Source organism: Scyliorhinus torazame, chromosome 8 (genome assembly GCF_047496885.1).
Source record: "Scyliorhinus torazame isolate Kashiwa2021f chromosome 8, sScyTor2.1, whole genome shotgun sequence".
NCBI lineage: Eukaryota > Metazoa > Chordata > Chondrichthyes > Carcharhiniformes > Scyliorhinidae > Scyliorhinus > Scyliorhinus torazame.
Window position 1 is genome coordinate 81,831,371 of NC_092714.1, and position 20,628 is coordinate 81,851,998.

Sequence of the window (20,628 nt, forward strand, 5' to 3'; positions counted from 1 at the left end):
TCCCCGCCCAATGCCCCAACACAGGGCCTCCCCCGAACTCCACTTCATATATTCAGGGCATCCTCAAGCCCAATCCCCAGCGCAGGCAAAATGCCAGCTTGGGACCTTGGCATTGTCCCTGCCAGCCTGGCAGTGCCACCTGAGCACACGGCAGTGCCAGGCTAGCAATCAGATAGCACTGCTCGGATGCCAAAGTGGTACTGCCAGTCTGCCAGTGCCAAGGTGCCTGCATGCCACAAGCAGTACCAGAGTCCCACCTTGCCCGGAAGCCAGCTATCCGGGGCCTCCGATCGCCTGGAGACCCCCCCAACCCGCAAGTGCCTGATTACTGGTTTGTGGGGACAAGTGCTAATTGGCAGCCGGCTGAGGTCTCCTTGGTGAGGCAGATAGATGCTGGTGGCCTTTTGGTGTGGCATCAGCATAGGTTTAAAAAAATATATTTCAATTCTCCCCCTTTTTCACGATTTCTCCCAAGTCTACACCCACCAACAATAAACAATAATCAGTAATGAATGCAATGTCAATCGCCATATCAATAACAACAATCCCATCCTCCCAACAAACCCCCAAATATTAGGTCGCATTTTAACATAAACAAATAAAAAAAAGGAATCAGGAATCACCCATAGTCACCATTAACACATGCGGGCCATCCCCAACTCCTCCCCTTAATGTTCGATGTAATCCAATTCTTGAAAGTGCATAATGAATAACGGCCATGAATTATCGAACCCCTCCATCCTACCCCTCAGTTCAAATTTGACCTCCTCAAGAGTCAAGAATTCCAGCAGGTCCCCCTGCCACGCCAGGACACAGGGTGGAGAGGTTGATCTCCATCCCAACAGGATCTGCCTTCGGGCGATCAACGAGGTGAAGGCTGCAACATCTGCCTCTGCACCAGTTTCTAACCCTGGCTGGTCTGACACCCCGAATATGGCCTCCCGAGGGCCCAGGGACCAGTTTCACGTGCACTACATTAGAGATTACCCTAAAAACCAGCTTCCAGTAATCCTCCAGCTTTGGACAGGACCAAAACATATGAACGTGGTTTGCAGGACCCCCACCGCAACGTTCACACACATTTCTACCCCTTCAAAGAGCCATCTCATCCTCGCCCTTGTGAGTTGTGCTCTATATACCAGCTTCAGCTGTATCAGTCCCAACCTCACGCAGGAGGTGGAGGCGTTCACCCTCCGGAGCACCTCACACAAGAACCCCTCCTCAATACCCTCTCCCAACTCTTCCTCCCACTTTGCCTTGATCCCTTCCAGCGGTGCCTTCTCCTCTTCTGTAAACCGCCGTCACTACCCCCTTCTCCAGTCCCCTTGTCGTCAGCACCTCCTCCAGCAATGTGGAAGCCAGCTCTACCGGGAAGCGGTGTATCTCCTTTCTGGCAAAGTCTCGAACCAGCATGCATCTAAATATTCTCCCCTGTTCCAGCCCATACTTCGCTCCCAGCTCCTTCTATCCTGCAAACTGACCCCCTAATTCCTTTCTCCTCCCATCGCTGAAAATTTCCATCCCACTTCCCTGTCTAAAATCTATGGTTCCCCCGAATCGGCATTTCCCTTGACCCTGCCCCCAACCCGAAGTGCTGGCGAAACTGCCTCCAAATTCTCAACGAAGCTATTACTACCGGACTCCCTGAGTATTTCCCTGGGGCTGTCGGGAGCGGGGCAGTTGCTAGCGCCTTCAATCCTGACCCCCTAAACAAACTCTCCTCCATTCTGACCCACTGGGAATCAACCCCTCTGACCCAGCTCCGTATCTTCTCCACATTCGCCACCCAGTAATAATACATCAGGTTCGAAAGACCCAAACCCCCTTTCTGCCTTCCTCTCTGTAGTAGCACCTTTCTAATTCTGGTCACCTTCCCTCCCCATATGAATGACATAATCGTCCCTTCAATCTCTCTAAAAAATGCCTTTGGCAGGAAAATTGGCAGGCATTGGAAAATGAACAGAAATTGCAGCAACACTTTCATTTTAACTGCTTGTAACCGACCCGCCAGAGACAGAGGGGGACCATCCCACCTTGCCATATCAGTTTTCGTCCTCCCCATCAAACTAGAAATGTTGTACCTATGGAGCCCCCCCAATCCCAAGCAAGCTGCACCCCCAGGTTTAAAAAGTGAGCCCCTGCCCTACGGAATGGCAGCCCCCCTGACCCCTTCCCCTACCCCCAGCCCCAGCCGAGACACCACAAAATATTCACCCTCGTCTAGATTTAATTTGCACCAGGAGTAAGACCCAAACACCCGAAGCAGCTCCAGTATTCCCCTTATTGACACACTCGGTTCCGACACAAGTATAACAACAAATCATCGGCATATAAGGACACCCTATGTTCTATCCATCCCCTGCACTATCCCTTTCAATACCCCCAAACTTCTTAATGCGATGGCCAACGGCTCAATCTCGAGTGCAAACAGCAGGGGCCATAGGACATCCCTGCCTAGTCCCATGGTGGAGAGAAAAGTATTCCGAGCTGATGTTATTTGTGCGGATACTCGACCTCGGCTCCTTATATAGTAGTTTTACCCAGTCCACAAATCTTGGTCCAATCCCAAACCGCTCCAGAACTGCCATCAAGTACCCCCATTCTACCCTGTCAAGCGATTTCTCAGCGTCCAATGCCACAACCACATCTGTTTCCTTCCCCTCCGCCGGTGCCATAACCACGTTCAATACCCTTCTAACGTTCGAAAAGAGCTGCCTCCCTCTCACAAGCCCAGTCTGATCTTCATCCATCACCTTCGGGAGGCACTCCTCCAGCCTACCTGCCAGTACTTTCGCCAATATCTTTGCGTCCACGTTTAAAAGTGATATGGGCCAATACGACCCACACTCCGTCGGATCCTCATCTCTTTAAAGCAACAGGGAAATAGATGCCTGCCCCAAAGTTTGTGCTAACACCTCCTTACCTATCGTTTCCTCAAATATCCCCACCATCAGTGGTACCAACTTATCTTTGACTTTTTTATAATATTCCACCGGAAACCCATCCGGCCCGCCACCTTCCCCGACTGCATCCTCCCAATCGCATCTTTTATCTTCAGCTTGTAGCCACCTGGGTTGGCCACTTCCCGACTTTAAAATGGAGGTCCGCTAAGAATGCAGGGAAATTCAGCCAACGCAGGAAAAACAGGCAGGTGCAAAGTTTCCTGTATATCAGAACTTGCAGGAACCCAGACAGCATTGAAACTAACAACCATCTACATACTAATGAGCGATCCCCGGGAACAATTGGAAACAGTTAAGGTAAACAAGGCCAAGCCAGACTCCTCGGCGCCAGCAGGAGCCAAGACAAAGGAAGGCCAACGGACACTTAGGAACCGCCCAGCGATCATAGAACAGCTCCAGTATTGGAGAAATCGATCCAAGTGATCAGAACTTAGTCCAATCACTTGGAACCAGGTACAGGGTCCGCCCCGAATGGCGCGAAGCCCCTGGGGACTATAAAATAGAGTCCCCAAGTTCAATTTGTCCTTCTTGGCAGGGTCTCTCAGCAGCTCGAAACAACCCTTGACCGTGACCCGCCTAGTAGCTGCACCAACCAAGTAAGTCTCCAGTCAATGCACGCTACGAGATAGGCGCTCCTAGCCACCAGTCTATACCAGCTTTGAAGCCTGCAGACTCAGAATCGAACAAAAGGCCAGTTCCCCTGACCTGGTGGGCCAGTTCCAAAGCTAAGTATAGGCCTTTTAGTGTTAGAGATAGTCTAGTAAGTAGAGTTTTATACATGAGTAGTGATTGACTGTGTATAATAAACGTGTTTTGATTTGAAACGTACTAACTGGTGTATTGAGTTATTGATCAGCACTTGAGCTTGAACCTCATGGTGGTATCATAAAGATACCTGGCGACTCTAGAGCAAAGGTTATAGAAACTGAGCAAATTAAGTAAAGGCACAACGAGCAACATTTAAGAGCCAATCAAAAGTTAGCAACAAGCTTCACTATCATCCCTTCTAATGTAGCCCTGTCCCCCTTCCCTAACCTTGAATACTCCAACCCATCTAGAAATTCCTGCATCTCCCGGCCTCCCCAAGTGGCTCTGACCTGTACAACCTCTAACAGAATTCCTTAAAGACCTTGTTAATCTGATCTGGAGCTACCACCAACTTCCCTACCCTGTCCCGCACCTGGACAATTTCCCTTGCTGCAGCCTCCCTCCGGAGCTGACCCGCCAACTATTCTGCTAAGAGGCTATGTCCCCTACCCCTGCCGAATTAGTTTAAACTCCTCCCAACAGCACTGGCAAACATGAATGTTAGTCCTGCTCTGGTTCAGATGTGGACCATCCTGCTTGTACAGGCCTTCCTTCCCCCAAAACGCTCCCAGTGATCCAGGAATCTAAAACCTTCTCTCTTGCACCAACACTTTAGCCACGCATTGATCTGCGCTATTCTCCTGTTTCTGTGGTTTGCTAGCATGTGGCACTGGGACAGAGATTACAACCAGAGAGGTCCTGCTTTTTAGTCTACTGTCTAGCTCCCTGAATTTCTGATGCAAGACCTCGTCCTTCTTTCTACCTATGTCGCTGGTACCAACCTGTACCATGACCTCTGCCTTATCACCCTCCCCCTTCAGAATGTTCTACAGCCGTTCAGTGACATCCCGGACCCAGGCACCAGGGAGGCAGCACACCATCCTGGAGTCATGTTGACAGCCAAGTAGCGCCTATCCGTTCCCCCGATTATAGAATTCCCTATTACTATTACTCTTCCTCTCTCTTGTGGTGCAGAAAAAATGTGGCTTTATAAGAACGATAGGTAGGTAGTGGTGCTGCATCTAAAACAAGTTAAAGCAGCAAAAAATAACCATAAATAACGATGTGTCAGAGGCATTTAGACTTTTTAATTAAACTTGTTTTCTGTACTTCATGGAGTCACAGAATGATACAGTTCAGAAGACGTTATTCAGACAACTGTGCTTCTTTAAATGAGCTATCCAATTAGTCCCACTCCTACCTTTTCCCTATTCCCCAGATCTTTCCTCAAATATTTATCCAATTTCCTTTTGGTAGTACTGAATCTATTTCCTGTACCATTTGGGAAGCACCATTATATAAAAGACCAGATAAATTAATCTGTGCTGTGCTTTTTAAAAACTCAGCAATCATTTTCATTTGCAACAAAAACATTTGTGAAACTTCTGAAGCACATAAAAGACACTAACCTAATCTTATTTGTTAAAAAAAGGGTTAGACAACCAGTTATAAATTAGTGATTTGATTATTTTTGTAACAAGTTATATGTCAAGCTGGGTATTTGAATCCCTTGAGATGGCAACAGGAATTAGAATCTCACTGGTATAAGCGGAGTACTAAAATGAGCTACGAGTGATGTTAGCCTGAAGATAAAGAGTATACAAAGTATACAAACAAATCTTTGAAACATTGTATTGCCAGAGTAGAATCTAGATAAAATGCTGCCTTAGATGTGGCCTGCAGGCTGTAAGCAATGTAATTATTGCACACTATTGGGCCAGAGTAATGTGATCATTATTTTGTATCTGACTGATGTTACCCGACCTGAGAGTACTTGATTAACATGTAAAACTCCCATCATGGCCCAACAATGTGTATTAATTATACACTAAGGAAAACCTTTCTAATACCAAATTAATATTCTAATATTGCACACCAACCACCTTGTTGACCTTTTAAACTGATAAGAATTAAGGCTACAACTTTGTGCTGTTGACTCTTGGCCATTAGGAACTGGATTGAGACTGCTCAAACTCATTTTCCTTTGGGATCATACAGATAACACATAGAAAGAACTTTAACCCTATTAATTTGTACTGTATTCAAATTCAGATTTCTAGGAGGTAAAAGAGTTGTTTTTTAACCATTTTAGACACCCAGGTGTGCTGTAAATGTATTTCATTCCTTAGAATCAGCTGAACAATAATAATATAGTCCATGTAAAAGTTACAAGACACTGCTTTAACCACCTGTACCAATCACCTTCCAGCTATATTCTGAATGAAAATATTTTCTTGGAAACTATCTGATTTAAAAATAAAATAAATAGAAAGAGGGGAAAGAAATTAAACAAAAGAATGTATATCCGCCAGAACAAAGAGACAGGAAATGTTTGGTTTAACCATATAAAACTATAGTACCTGCAGTCAAAATATGCCTGACACCTAGTGGCTGATTTTTTATTTGCTATGGCTTGCTGTAATTATTCATCAGATGATTACAGTGGCATTTCTGCACATAATGAAGATAAAATTAGGTTTAAAATCAAATTCTCAAAAGAATACAATTAAAAATGGTTATGCATTTTCTCAATTATTCTAATTATAGTTTCTAACATTCAACATCCTAATTTTATAGATTATTGATCAATGTAGAAGTAGTTTTAGAAAAATGTAAAAGTGTACATCATGCAAGATGTAGACATTTCTTAAGACAGGTAAAAAATAAAATTTCCATATCATTGCTTCAAACATATTTATTACATTTAAAAGAAAGACTTTAGACATTTCCCTCACTGCTTTCCTGCCTTGCATAGGTCCTTATTTGGTTAAGAAGCTGGGTTCAGCTAAGGCACTGTATCTTCCATGGTTGCATTCAATTCCACTGTAGATTATACAATAGATGTGTTTCACTAAACTTTATCTCTCTGGATACCTGTCTATAATTATTTATTGACCATTTGTAGGCTACATATAAATTTATCCCAGGATATGAATAATGTTGATAATCCTATCAGCTACAATGAACAGTACATCTCAATTTGAACATATTGGGCCATAACTTCTGATTAGCATTGGAAAGAGATGGCCCGCAGGAATTAGGAGAATTTAATCGCACTTTCGGATAGTTCATACTGCAGGGCAATGACCCAGAGGAAGTTAGCACTTCTGGGCAATTGCCATGCAAACCCTTGCCTGTAAAGTTCCGAGAGATTCCCCAGCGCATCTTTGGGGTAGCCCCCCAATCCGACGCTGGGGTGTTTGGAGATTATGGCCCATTATTGTTCTCATAAATTGCTCTCATTGCTTTTTCCTATTATAGCAAAACATTCTGAATGCCACTAATTCCCAGATTTTGTTAATTTCGAAACATTGCAGTTAAATATTGAATTGCCTTCATGAAGTTTAGAAACATCCGTAATGAACTCGAGTTTTGATTTTGTTACATTATTTCAATAATCTTTTCATTTTTATTTAATTCTATACCACCTATTTATTATTCTGCAAGCTTAATTAAATTTTTTTTTTTTAAAGTTTCACTTCCAAGTAAATCTGGCCCATATGATAATCTTTAAATGCATCTACTGTGGATAATTTCACAGAAACTAAAGTTATGTACAGCAGGAATTGCACTATTTTGGAAAGAGTCTTGCCCAACTGATCACCTTTCATTGATGATCCTTTTCTATACTGTACAAAAGACAAAGTATTTTTAGTTTCCGGTTCCCAGCTGTGAGGAGTATATTTGAGCAGATTGGGATAATTATCACTTAATAAGGCTGGACACCAAAATTTAAACCCTGGGTTGCAGCCTAAAGCAAATTATTAATATTTATGAATTTATTTTACATTCTTTCTGCGTGGTATATTGACACTGAACTATTGGTTGCAGGACAGCATCTACATTACATTTAATAGAGTTCTCTGTCAGCTTGGTAGCATCCTCATCTCCAAGTCAGCAGGTTGTGGGGTTTCAACCCACTCTAGGACTTCAGCATGTAATCCAGGCTGACATATCAGTATAATACTGAAGGAATGCTGTATTTTGGGGATGTAATTCTTTGAATGAGATAGTAAAAGACACCCCAACTAGGAGCTCCAGTTTTTTAGGTAGCTGTCAACTATTTTATGGCCCAATATAAAAAAGAGCAGACCTTTCCTTGCTACATTTTTCCCTAAACTGTAAGCATCAAAAATAGGCCTATTGGTCATTCATCTCGTTCTCTGTTTGTCTACAAAAGAGTGATGGCATTTCAAGTAATTTAATTGTCACATGAATCAGATATTCCTCAAAAGTAACATAGCACTTTACAAATGCAAGTCCTTTCTTCTTCTCAGCCAATCAAAATCAATAATCTAATAACAATTTATTTGCTTTTTTCCAATTATGAAATGAGCCAAAGATTTTTTAAAGTCTCTACGCTTTTATAATTGTTTCATGTATTTTGTATTATTGGTTTGTCTATGGATATATTTTCAGCAGCATAGTGCCCTAAATGGAAATAACGACATATGCTACATGGAATAGTCAAAGTGCTAGTAAAATGCTTATTATGTAATCTGGTCTGGGGACAGAGAACAGGAAAAGCACAGAAAAGCAATGCAAACATGAGGAAGAGACAGAAATAAATGAATAAAGTTTACAATGCAAGATGTTTTCTAAGGTATTAAAAAGGAATGAATTAAAAGCAACAGCGAACAGCTAAAAATTATACCTTGGAGCCAGTCAACACCTTCCTGTAGTCCTTCTCCTTTTATAGCATCACTGGCACTGAAAAGAAAGATCAAAACTGTCAAACAGACTACAAAAAAACCCACATTGCAGCCACTTCACCCAACAAATGCTTGTCTAAAACAGTTTTCAGAAATATACACTGCAGGGCCTATTTTGGTAAATCATGGTGCTGGCAGGAGCCTCACACTTCGTGAGATATCTGAAAATCATTAAATTGACAGAAAATCAGGGGAAACACCCTGAAATTTCCTGACACATACTTTCTGCAGACACATACCACAAGCACACCTGTACTATAAACCAAACGTAATGAATATCACACACAACACACTTTATTGGTTTCTTAGGAAGAGGAAGTACATCATGAATTATACTAGTTTATATTTTCATACTATACTTTTGCTTCTGCAACAGTCTTGTGGAAAACATGCAGAATAGAAAAAGAAGAAATTTTGCAACCTGATAGAGAGATTATTATTCCTTCACAACTTTAGAAGTGGAAACTACATCAGAAATAAAACTTCCAAGAAGATATCAATTCTTTTGTGTTTAATGTCTGAAGGCAAAATCAGGGTTTTGTTTTATAAATTAACAAGGTTAAAATTTATTTTGCTTCAACTATAGGCAGTAACTGTTAATAATTCTGACAAACAACATGAGGCTACCCAGGTCGCAATTGCACACAAAAGGGCCATTCCTACAATGAGAGCATTTATATTTTGCCGTTAAATCTAAAACTAGAGACCATTTGAATTTTCATGTGTAATTTTCAGGAATCAATATGGAATGAAAAGACGGGCTTATGGCCCAGGATTCTTTTGCATATTTTTTTAACGTGACAGTATTTACATCCTGTGCTGACATCTGGTGGCAAAGTATCAACTCTGCACCACACCGACAGGTTGTCCAATTTAAAACACATCTGACCCTGAGCCATGCTATTTACTTGAAATGTCAACTGTTCTTAGAATATTTAGTCAGATGTCTCTTTAATTATAGATGAATATGACAAGGATAGAGCTGAAGGTGTCCATTTGAAATATAATTCTATGAGCATTCAGTAAGTAATAAATCTTTATGTAGCACTATATATTCATAGAGAAACAAACACGTCAATATAAATAGGTTGCAATTCCACTTACCAAATATGCCATGCCTTATCTTTGATATTTTCTAAACACAACATTTGGGAAACCTTTACAGATGACAAAGCATCTCTGAGGTCCATCTTGTTTGCAAAAAACAAAATTGGAATTCGTCTGTGTTTAATGTCTGAAAGCAAAATCAGCATTTTTGTTGAAGTCAATAAAGCTAAGATTTATTTTGCTCCAACTATGTACTATGATAGGATGAGCAGTACAGCTGATAACCCTGACAAATGATATGTGAAATTATTCAGGGTTGAATTACACACAAAGGGAGTATTTCTACACTCAGTATATATATTTTAATATAACTACCAATGACTGGAATTCATATTTACTTTCTGGACTATAATAGGTAATAATCACTTTAGCAGGTGCTTGAACAGGCAGTCAGAGCTGTGTAAAATAAGAGGATAAAAATTAATATTTTGTGCCTTCTAATTGTTCAGTTTTCATTCGTAGCAAGTATTTAATGCAGCACAATTGCATTCCAGATAATTACTGCATGTTTGAACCAATATCTAAATATCTAATAATTTATTAGCAAGTATGTTATTAAGAGAAGAGTCACCAGTATAAAAGAGCATGGGTGAGATTTTGCCAGCAATAACAAAGTCCAGATGTTGCAATTTAAAGTTGATGGTGTGGCTGCATGGACAGGTGGACAGAAGTGAAAAAGCAATATGGCCAGGGCTTTCCAATTAATGGACGGCAGGCAAGTGAGTCAGCCAGCTAGATAGTGCAAGCCGGGGAAATACTGGGTTATGTTAGGCCAGTGCCATTGTCAAAAGGCAGTTAGCAAAGAACCGAAAGGCAGAAGCAGTAGAGGACATTGAGACAGAGACTGGTGTGTTTCGGAGATGGCAGCGGCTAGAACAAGGGTGGTGGTCAAGTTTTCTGATGCCTCCTTGGAGGTGCTCCTCATGATGGAGAGGGCATGGTGTTAAGGACACCCTTCCTTCCCCCTCATGGAGAACTGGAGGAGGAGACAGGTTAGGCAGACATGGTAGGAGATTACAGAATTGGTGAGCAGTCTTGGGGTCGTGCCATGTATGTGGTCGCAATGCAGGAACATGACCAATGAGCGGATGGAGTCTGGCAAGATAAATGTAGCGCATAAAATTAAGTTCACAATATTAATGCCATGAAAGGTGAATATGAAATTAGAGTTGCCATACCAGTCCACAGCAATGCCTAAGCATCTGCATCGGCTGTCAGATGCATGTTAGCCTCTTTGTGGAGGACAATGGTTAGTCAGAATTGACCTTTGCAGTCCCAATACTGACAGAGGTGCCTGATGTGTTGGGTACTCTGGATTTGTGGAGATTGCGTTTACCTTAGCAGTATCATAGACAGGCTACCAACACTTGTAATGGTACAACACTATTTTATTAAGCTAGAAACTGTTGAACATACTTTCACTGTGGGTTAACACAATGTTAGATTAAACTAAAGACCTATGCCTGTCCTAACCAGTCTATGCACTCAGCACATGGTGAAGATCTGTGTTGTAAGCTGTAAGCTCTGTCCTTCTGAAAAGCTGCATCCCGAATGAGCGTGAAAACTGATGCCCTCTGTCTTTATAGTGAGTGTGCTCTAACTGGTGATTGGCTGCGGTGTTGTGTGTGTTGATTGGTCTTGCTGTGTGTCCATCAGTGTGTGTGTCTGCACCATGATATACTGGTGTATATTATGACGTCCCCTTTTATGAAAAAAAATGTATGTTTGTAGCAATAAATAATGTGTGGTGATAATGTTCCTAACTACGTGTGGGGTGTGAAGACATATTTACAGGACTATGTACATGAGAACTAAGCTATTTACATGGGAAGGTGCCTGGTGCAGAGAAGCAGTATGCAACAAGAGTAACGAGATCAACACCATATATATAAACCAGGGAAACGATCAAACAAAGCAACGAAACAATTCAGAGAGTCCATAAATTCGAAAAGTTCATAAATTTAGTCTCCGAGGTGGGCGACGAATTCTGGTTGACTGCCTCAAGGGTGGATCGAGAGCCGCCGGTTGAGGAGCGGGCAGGACTGCGTCAATGTCAGGGGGAGGCAGAGTGACAGGGAGCTCTGCATAGTCCATGGCAGGGTCAGCAGGAGGGCGAGGTGACACTGGAGGATCACGTGGCGAGCGTGGAACAAGACGAAGGGCGCGTCGATTGCGGCGCAGAATAGAGCCACCCGGTAGACGAACCAGGAAGGAGCGGGAGGCCACCTGCTGAAGGACAACAGCGGTTGCAGACCAGCCACCATCCGGAAGATGGACGTGGACATTGTCATCTGGAGCCAGAGCAGGGAGATCAGCTGCACAGGAGTCATGAGCCGCTTTGTGCTGTGCACGAGACAGCTGCATCCGGCGAAGGACCGGAACGTGGTCGAGGTCTGGGACATGGATGGACGGCACCGTCGTCCTCAGGGTGCGATTCATGAGTAATTGGGCTGGCGACAGGCCAGTGGGGCGGAGCGATAGGCCAAGATAGAAATCAGACCCAGCATCGGCTGCCTTGCATAGGAGCCATTTGACGATATGTACTCCCTTCTCTGCTTTGCCGTTGGATTGGGAGTACAGGGGACTGGACGTCACATGGGCAAAATTGTATCGCCTGGCAAAGTTGGACCATTCTTGGCTGGCGAAGCAGGGGCCATTGTCTGACATGACTGTGAGCGGGATGCCGTGTCGAGCAAAGGTTTCTTTACATGCACAAATGACTGCCGACGAGATGAGGTCGTGCAACCATATCACCTCTGGGTAATTCAAAAAGTAGTCCACGATCAGGACATAGTCTCTACCCAGCGCATGGAACAGGTTGATGCCCATCTTGGTCCATGGTGACGTGACCAACTCATGGGGCTGCAGGGTCTCACGTGCTTGGGCTGGCTGGAAGCGCTGACAAGTGGGGCAATTGAGCATTGTGTTGGCTATGTCCTCATTAATGCCGGGCCAGTACACTGCCTCTCGGGCCCATTGGCAGCACTTTTCCACGCCAAGGTGGCCCTTGTGTAGTTGTTCCAGGACAAGCTGGTGCATGCTATGCGGGATGACAATGCAGTCCAGTTTTAGAAGAACCCCGTCTACTACTGCCAGATCGTCTCTGACATTATAGAATTGAGGGCATTGGCCCTTGAGCCACCCATCCGTTAGGTGGCGCATGACACGCTGTAGCAAGGGGTCAGCCGCCATCTCGCGGCGAATTTGGATGAGGCGTTCATCCGAGGCAGGTAGATTGGAGGCCGCGAATGCCACATGGGCGTCAACCTGGCAGACAAATCCCGCTGGGTCACATGGAGTGTTGACTGACCTGGAGAGAGCATCAGCAATGCTGAAGTCCTTGCCTGGGGTGTATACCAGCTGGAAGTCGTATAGCCGGAGCTTGAGAAGAATACGCTGGAGGCGAGGCGTCATGTCGTTCAAGCCTTTCTGTATTATATTGACCAGCGGGTGAAGGTAGGTCTTGAGGTGAATTGAGGAAGTCCGTAGACATAATCGTGAAATTTAACAACACCGGTCGGAAGGCCCAGGCACTCCTTTTCTATCTACGCGTAGTGCTGCTCTGTGGGGGTCATCGCACGCGACACATATGCAACGGGGGCCCATGATGAGGCCTCATCACGTTGAAGGAGCAATGCCCCAATGCCGGATTGACTGGCATCGGTCGAAATTTTGGTCTCCTCTGCTGGATCAAAGCAGGCTAAGACCGGGGCCGTGGTCAGTTTTGCCTCGCGTTCCCTCCATTCGCGCTCGTGGGCAGGGAGCCATTGGAAGTCTGTCGTCTTCCTGACCAGGTTCCTGAGAGCCGTGGTATGAGAGGCGAGGTTAGGGATGAATTTCCCTAAAAAATTGACCATGCCCAGAAATCGGAGGACCGCCTTCTTGTCCTCTGGTGTTTTCATAGCTGTGATGGCAGCTACCTTGTCAGCGTCTGGCTGCACGCCCAATTGGGAGATGTGGGCCCCGAGGAACTTAATTTGTCTGACCAAAAGAACATTTGGCCCTGTTGAGGCGGAGGCCATGCTCATGTATACGTCTGAATACGTGCTGGAGGCGACTAACATGCTCCTGCGGGGTGGTGGACCAGATGATTATGTCATCGACATAGACGCGAACACCTTCAATATCTTCCATCATTTGTTCCATAATTCTATGGAACACACTGATGCAGAGGTGATGCCAAACGGCATCCTGTTGTAACAATATCTTCCAAAGGGGGTGTTAAACGTGCAGAGTTTCCTGCTGGATTCATCGAGCTGGATTTGCCAGAATCGTTTTGAGGCGTCGAGTTTGGTAAAGAGCTTGGCGTGAGCAATCTCACATGTGAGCTCTTCGCGCCTGGGAATTGGATAGTGCTCTCTCATAATATTGCGATTGAGATCCTTGGGATCAATGCAAAGTCTCAATTCGCCGGAAGGCTTTTTTACACATACCATGGAACTGACCCAGTTGGTTGGTTCTGTGACTTTGGAAATCACTCCTTGGTCCTGGAGGTCCTGCAGCTGCTGCTTGAGGCGGTCCTTAAGGGGTGCTGGGACCATGCGAGGTGCGTGCACCACAGGCGTGGCATTCGGTTTCAATAAAATCCTGTAGGTGTATGGAAGCATGCCCATGCCCTCGAAGGCGTCGTGGTACTGGTTGATAATGGCGGCGAGCTGCGCCTTGAAGTCAGTGTCCTGAAAGGCAGACGCGTCAGCAGGAGAGAGAGAGTGAACTCTCTGAACTAGGTTCAACAGCTTGCATGCCTGCGCGCCAAGCAGGGAGGCTTTCGAGGAGCCCACGATTTCAAAGGGAAGGATGGCTTTGCGTGACCTGTGCGTCACTTCAAGTTGGCATGAGCCACTGGCAGCAATGGCATTGCCATTATAATCTAATAGCTGGCAGGCTAATGGCAGGATGGCTGGTTTGACACAAAGGCTTTGGAGGTCAGACCGCGCAATGAGATTGGCGGAGGCACCGGTGTCCAGGCGGAATCGTATTTGGGACCGGTTGACCTAAGGGTGGCACACCACTCATCGTCCGGATCGATGCTGTATACCGGTAGAGGCTGAATTATTTGCTTCGGGGACACCCTGTTTTTTGTAATGATACCGACTCGAAAAGGCGCCTTAGGGTCCTCGGTGTCAATATCGGGTAGCAGGTCTGAATCGGGCTCGGTGACCATGGGTTGAATGGCCCGGACATTCCTGTGAGGCTGGCTGGAGCGACGAGAGTTGGCAGGCTGAGCTGATCTGCATAAAGCAGCATAGTGGCCAAGTTTGCCACACTGCAGGCATCGTCGGGATTTGGCAGGACATTGCCGCTTTAAATGGGCGGAGCCACAGTTGCCGCACGTTGTAGCGTCAGTACGCTCGCTGCACCACCGCGCATGCGCGGCGTGGCCGTATGTGGTGCCGCCTGCGTAGTACGTTCGTCGACGTCGCCGTCCCCTCGTTTGGTGTATACAAGCGCGGGAGTCCGCGAAAAGCGGACGAAATGGCCGCCCTCATCTAGGCTGAGGCCCTGGAGTTGCTCGATTACTTGAACCCGTTCTGCCTCGTGGGGACCTTGCCGCGCCGTTTCAGCTGCTTGGATGTGGGAATACCGACTAGTGGCGTGTTCATGTAGCACGCAGGTCTCGATGGCAATCGCTAGGGTGAGCTGATTTACCTTGAGGAGCTGCTGGCGTAGGGGGTTCGACTGAACACCGAAAACGATCTGGTCGCGTACCATGGAGTCGGAGGTGGACCCGTAATTACAGGACTGCGCAAGGAGGCGGAGGTGGGTGAGAAAGGACTGGAAAGGTTCATCCTTACCCTGCAAACGCTGTTGGACTACATAGCGCTCAAAACTTTCATTCACCTCGATGTCACAGTGACTGTCAAACTTAAGGAGGACCGTCTTGAATTTTGATTTATCCTCACCATCAGCAAAGGTGAGAGAATTGAAAATGTGGATGGCATGGTCCCCGGCAATAGATAGGAAGAGTTCGATCTTCCTGGTGTCTGAGGCAGCTTCCCGGTCTGTGGCTTCAAGGTAGAGCTGGAAGTGTTGTTTTAATATCTTCCAGTTGGCCCCTAGGTTACCGGTAATGCGGAGCGGTGGGCGGACGCTGTCCATTTTGCAGGATGGTTGTATGCTGGTGGAAGGCAGATCACTTGCAGGTAGGTCTAAGAAGTTCTAACATCCCTCAACTACTGGTACCATGATGTGTTGGTGTCTGGATCTGTGGAGACTGCGTTTACCTTAGCAGTAACATAGACAGGCTACCAACACTTGTAATTGTACAACACTATTTTATTAAGCTAGAAACTGTTGAACATACTTTCACTGTGGGTTAACACGATGTTAGATTAAATTAAAGACCTATGCCTGTCCTAACCAGTCTATGCACTCAGCACATGGTGAAGATCTGTGTTGTAAGCTGTAAACTCTGTCCTTCTGAGAGGCTGCATCCCGAATGAGCGTGAAAACTGATGCCCTCTGTCTTTATAGTGAGTGTGCTCTAACTGGTGATTGGCTGCGGTGTTGTGTGTGTTGATTGGTCTTGCTGTGTGTCCATCAGTGTGTGTATCTGCACCATGATATACTGCTGTATATTATGACAGTGCCATGATGGACATTGAGGCTGCCACTAACGTAGGCATGGTGCGTGTCTATGATGGGAAAGTGACAATGCTAATTTCTGTGCTTGCAGAAGAGAATTCACAATGCATATGTGAGGAGGAGGACTGGAGGGAACATGCTATATCTTGGGGTGCTGGCGTCAATGGAAAATCGGACGTGGAGCTCGGAGGCCTAGAAGCAGGGCAACCTGTCGCTGATATGTGGCAGATGGGGAGCTGCTATAGAGAGTGCCCTAAGGGAAAAGAACATTGCACACAACAGTGAGTAATAAGAATTACGTTCATTTGACCAACACTGGTCACATGGAACACCAGAGGATAAGTAGAAAGAGGGGTATGTTAGAATGTGCAGTGCCATCTCATGGGTCTCTTCTCTCTCAAGATCAAGTCAGCAAAGCAGCTGCCGAGCCTGTGGGATAGCTTTCCATGTAGTAATTATCATCAGAGACCTCAGAGGAAACATTGTCACATTATTCCTCTGCCTCCTCCACCATTGCAAACACTCAATTGGTGAGCTGTCACATGTGTGTAGCAACAGGGACACAATCGTGCCCTGAGCAGAGGCAGTGACAGTTGTGGTAACTCAGTCGAAGAACTGTGGATGGGCTGCGGATACTTTGCTTCAGGCTGGTGACATGCCTCCGCAGTCAACAAAAAGGGAACAAAAAAGAGGCAATATGCATCTGATGCATCTTCCAGGGATTGTGCACACTGCACGAGAGCAATGGAGGTATCCATCCAGGTTGTGTCTCTGGTGTATATGTGTGCATGACCTCCATTAAGAAAATGCCAATCCTCATGGAGTGCCAAATCCAGCATACCAGAGATGTACACAAACTGGTCCTTTGGAGAAATAGCTGGATGAAAGGGGTATGAGAGGGATACGAGTCATCACCAGGTGTTAAAGCCACATGAGACTGCAAAGACAGAGGTGGCTGTTGCACAGATGCAGTATGCCCCCATATGCCAGAACCCTCTCAGCCTCAGGGAACCAGAGAATGACTGAGATGCCATTGAAAGCCAGGGAGCTCTCTGTGAGAAAGCAGCCTTCGTCCATTTCAGCTGATAACCCAGGGGGAAAAACATATAGGAGCACCCACAAACATGACAGTCCACCTAGCTGCACTTGGGCATCACTGGGTGATACTATGTAGTTTGCAGTCAGCTTGTTTAATTGTGATTAACGATTTCTGATATGTCTTTCCACAAATTGAATTCTTTACTATTTTTGCTCCATTAGACTATAACGGTTCAATTGCTCTTTCAAAAAGTGTGAGGGAGAGGTTCACAATGCATTAGCTGAATGCATTATCCATGTTGTGGATTGATGTCACGAACAATCCAGTGAGAAGTTAAGGAGATTAATGGAAATGACAACAGGGTTGCAGAAGGTCGAAGATTAATTTGTTTACATGGGTGTCTAAGGAAGACTCATGAGAAATATATTACTGACTCGCGAGCCTTCCATGTGCAGATTTGATTGTGCCTTGCCTGGGGCCCCTGAGGTGCTGCATCATGCTCCAGGATGCCCTCCTTGTCCACAGTTTCTGCCCTCTGAACCACCAGGTTCTGCAGAACACACAGAACACATAGAATATAATTCCTACAGTGCAGAAGGAGGCCATTCAGCCCATTGAGCCTGCACAGAGCCTCTGAAAGAGCACATACCTAGGACCACTCCCTCGCCCTGTCCCCATAACCCCCCATAAACTGCATATCCCTTGGAAACTAAGGGATAATTTAACATGGCCAATCCACCGAACCTACACTTCTTTGGACTGTGGGAGGAAACCAGAGCACCCGGAAGAAACCCAGGCAGACACGGCGAGAAAGTGCAAACTCCACACAGCCACCCAAGGCCGGAATTGAACCCGGGTCCCTGGTGCTGCGAGGCAGCAATGCCAACCACTGTGCCGCAGTACCGCCCCTGTACAGCACTGAAAGTGGCAGGTCAGGTTGAGAGAGCAGTAAAAGAATACAGTATCCTAGCCTTTATTAATAGGGGCATAGAGTACAAAAGAAAGGACATGGGGCGAAATTCTCCGGTATCGGCGCGATGTCCGCCGACCGGCGCCCAAAACGGCGCAAATCAGTCGGGCATTGCGCCGCCCCAAAGGTGCGGAATCCTCCGCATCTTGGGGGGCCGAGCCCCAACCTTAAGGGGCTAGGCCCGCGCCCGACTAATTTCCGCCCCGCCAGCTGGCGGAAAAGGCCTTTGGTGCCCTGCCAGCTGGCGCGGAAATTACATCTCTGGGCGGCGCATGCGCGGGAGCGTTAGCGGCCGCTCACGGCATCCCCGCGCATGCGCTGTGGAGGAAGTCTCTTCCGCCTCCGCCATGGTGGAGACCGTGGTGAAGGCGGAAGGGAAAGAGTGCCCCTACGGCACAGGCCCGCCCGTGGATCAGTGGGACCCGATCGCGTGCCAGGCCACCGTGGGGGCACCCCCGGGGCCAGATCGCCCCGCGCCCCCCCCCAGGACCCCGGAGCTCGCCCGCGCCGCCTTGTCCCACCAGTAAGGTAGGTGGTTTAATCTACGCCGGCGGGACAGGCATTCTAGCAGCGGGACTTCGGCCCATCCGGGCTGGAGAATCGCGGGGTGGGGGGGGGGGGGGGGGAGGGCCCGCCAACCGATGCAGCGCGATTCCCGCCCCCGCCGCATATCCGGTGCCGGAGAATTCGGCAACCGGTGGGGGCGGGATTCACGCCAGCTCCTGGCGAGTCTCCGACCCGGCGGGGGGTCGGAGAATCTCGCCCATGATGTTGAACTTGTATAAAGCATTGGTTTGGTCTCAACTGGAGGATCACGACAAGTTCTAGGCACTACATTTTAGGAAAGATGTGAAGATGTTAGAGAGAATGCAGAAAGATTTGCAGAATGTTCCTGGGATGGTGAACCTCAGATATGAATTGGAGAAGCTATGACTGTTTTCCTTGGAGATCTGGACAGAGTAGATATGGAGAAACTGTTCCCACTTGTGAAAGGATCAAGAATGAGAGGGCACAGTTTCAAAGTAATTGGCCAAAGAAGTAATGGTGTCATGAGAACTTTTTCACGCAATGTGCGTTAGGATCTGGAATGCATTTCCACAGAGCAGGATGGAGTTAGGTTCAATCGAGGCAAAAAAGGGAATTATTTATCTGAAAAACAAAGAATGCTCAGGGTTACGGAGAGAAGGCGGTGGAATGGCACGAAGAAGGGGCAGGCAGTCAGTACTGGAATCCCCTGTGGTCGTCCTCCGCTCTAACAAGTATACCGTTTTGGATCCTGTTAGGGGGATGGCCTATCGGGGGGTAACAGCAGCAGCCAGAACAGTGGCACCACGGCTGGCTCTGTTGTTAAGCGGGAGCGGGGGCGGGAAAATACATAATAGGGCAACACAACATATACAATGTAACTACATAAGCACTGGCATCGGATGAAGCATACAGGGTGTAGCCGGAGCATTGAGTAAAAAAATTAGCAAGTCATGTTGCAGCTTTATAGAACCTTAGTTAGGCCGCACTTGGAATATAGTGTTCAATTCTGGTCGCCACACTACCAGAAAGATGTGGAGGCATTGGAGAGGGTACAGAAAAGATTTACCAGGATGTTGCCTGGTATGGAGGGTATTAGCTATAAGGAGAGGTTGGAGAAACTTGGTTTGTTCTCACTGGAACAATGGAGGTTGAGGGGTGACCTGATAGAGGTCTACAAAATTATGAGGGGCACGGACAGAGTGGATAGTAAGAAGCTTTTTCCCAGGGTGGAAGAGTCAATTACTAGTGGGCATAGCTTTAAGGTGTGAAGGGCAAGGTTTAAAGGAGATGTATGAGGCAGGTCTTTTAAAAAATTTAGAGTACCCAATTATTTTTTATTCCAATTAAGGGGCAATTTTAGCGTGGCCAATCCACCTAACCTGCACTTCTTTTGGGTTGTGGAGGTGAAACCCACGCAGACATGGGGAGAATGTGCAAACTCCACATGGACAGTGACCCAGTGCCAGGATTCGAACCCGGGTCCTCAGCACCACAGTCCCAGTGCTATCTACTGCGCCACATGCCGCCCTCGAGGCAGGTTTTTTTATGCAGAGGGTGGTGGGAGCCTGGAACTCACTGCCGGGGGGAAGTAGTGGAAGCAGATACGACCGTGACTTTTAAGGGGAGTCTTGACAAATACATGAATAGGATGGGAATAGAGGGATATGGTCCTCGGAAGGGTAGTTTTTTTTAAATAGTTCAGATGGGCAGCATGGTCGGTGCAGGCTTGGAGGGCAGAAGGGCCTGTTACTGTGCTGTAATTTTCTTTGTTCTAAATCAATTGTTCATTCGGAAAGCTGGTGCAGACACGATATGTTAATGACCTCCTTCTGTGCTTAAACAATTCTGTGAATAGTATAGATGAACGTCAGAGGAAGTTAGATAAGCATTTGAGGGAGAAAGGTATATGTGGTTATA

The 20,628-nt window shown here is 46.3% G+C and overlaps 1 protein-coding gene across 3 annotated transcripts in view; it reads right to left on the reverse strand.

Annotated features, from left to right (window-relative positions):
* arl6 (ARF like GTPase 6) overlaps nt 1-20,628 on the reverse strand; it is a 78,201-nt gene that overhangs the window by 6,683 nt on the left and 50,890 nt on the right. For 2 of the 3 annotated variants that reach the window (XM_072513910.1, XM_072513909.1), the window contains 2 exons: nt 9,587-9,716; nt 8,425-8,480 (listed from right to left, as the gene is read on the reverse strand). In XM_072513910.1, the coding sequence (XP_072370011.1) occupies nt 8,425-8,480; nt 9,587-9,716 (186 nt within the window). Of the gene's footprint in view, nt 1-6,130; nt 6,222-8,424; nt 8,481-9,586; nt 9,717-20,628 lie in introns of all 3 variants that reach the window. The other variant, XR_011948676.1, reaches the window with a different exon arrangement.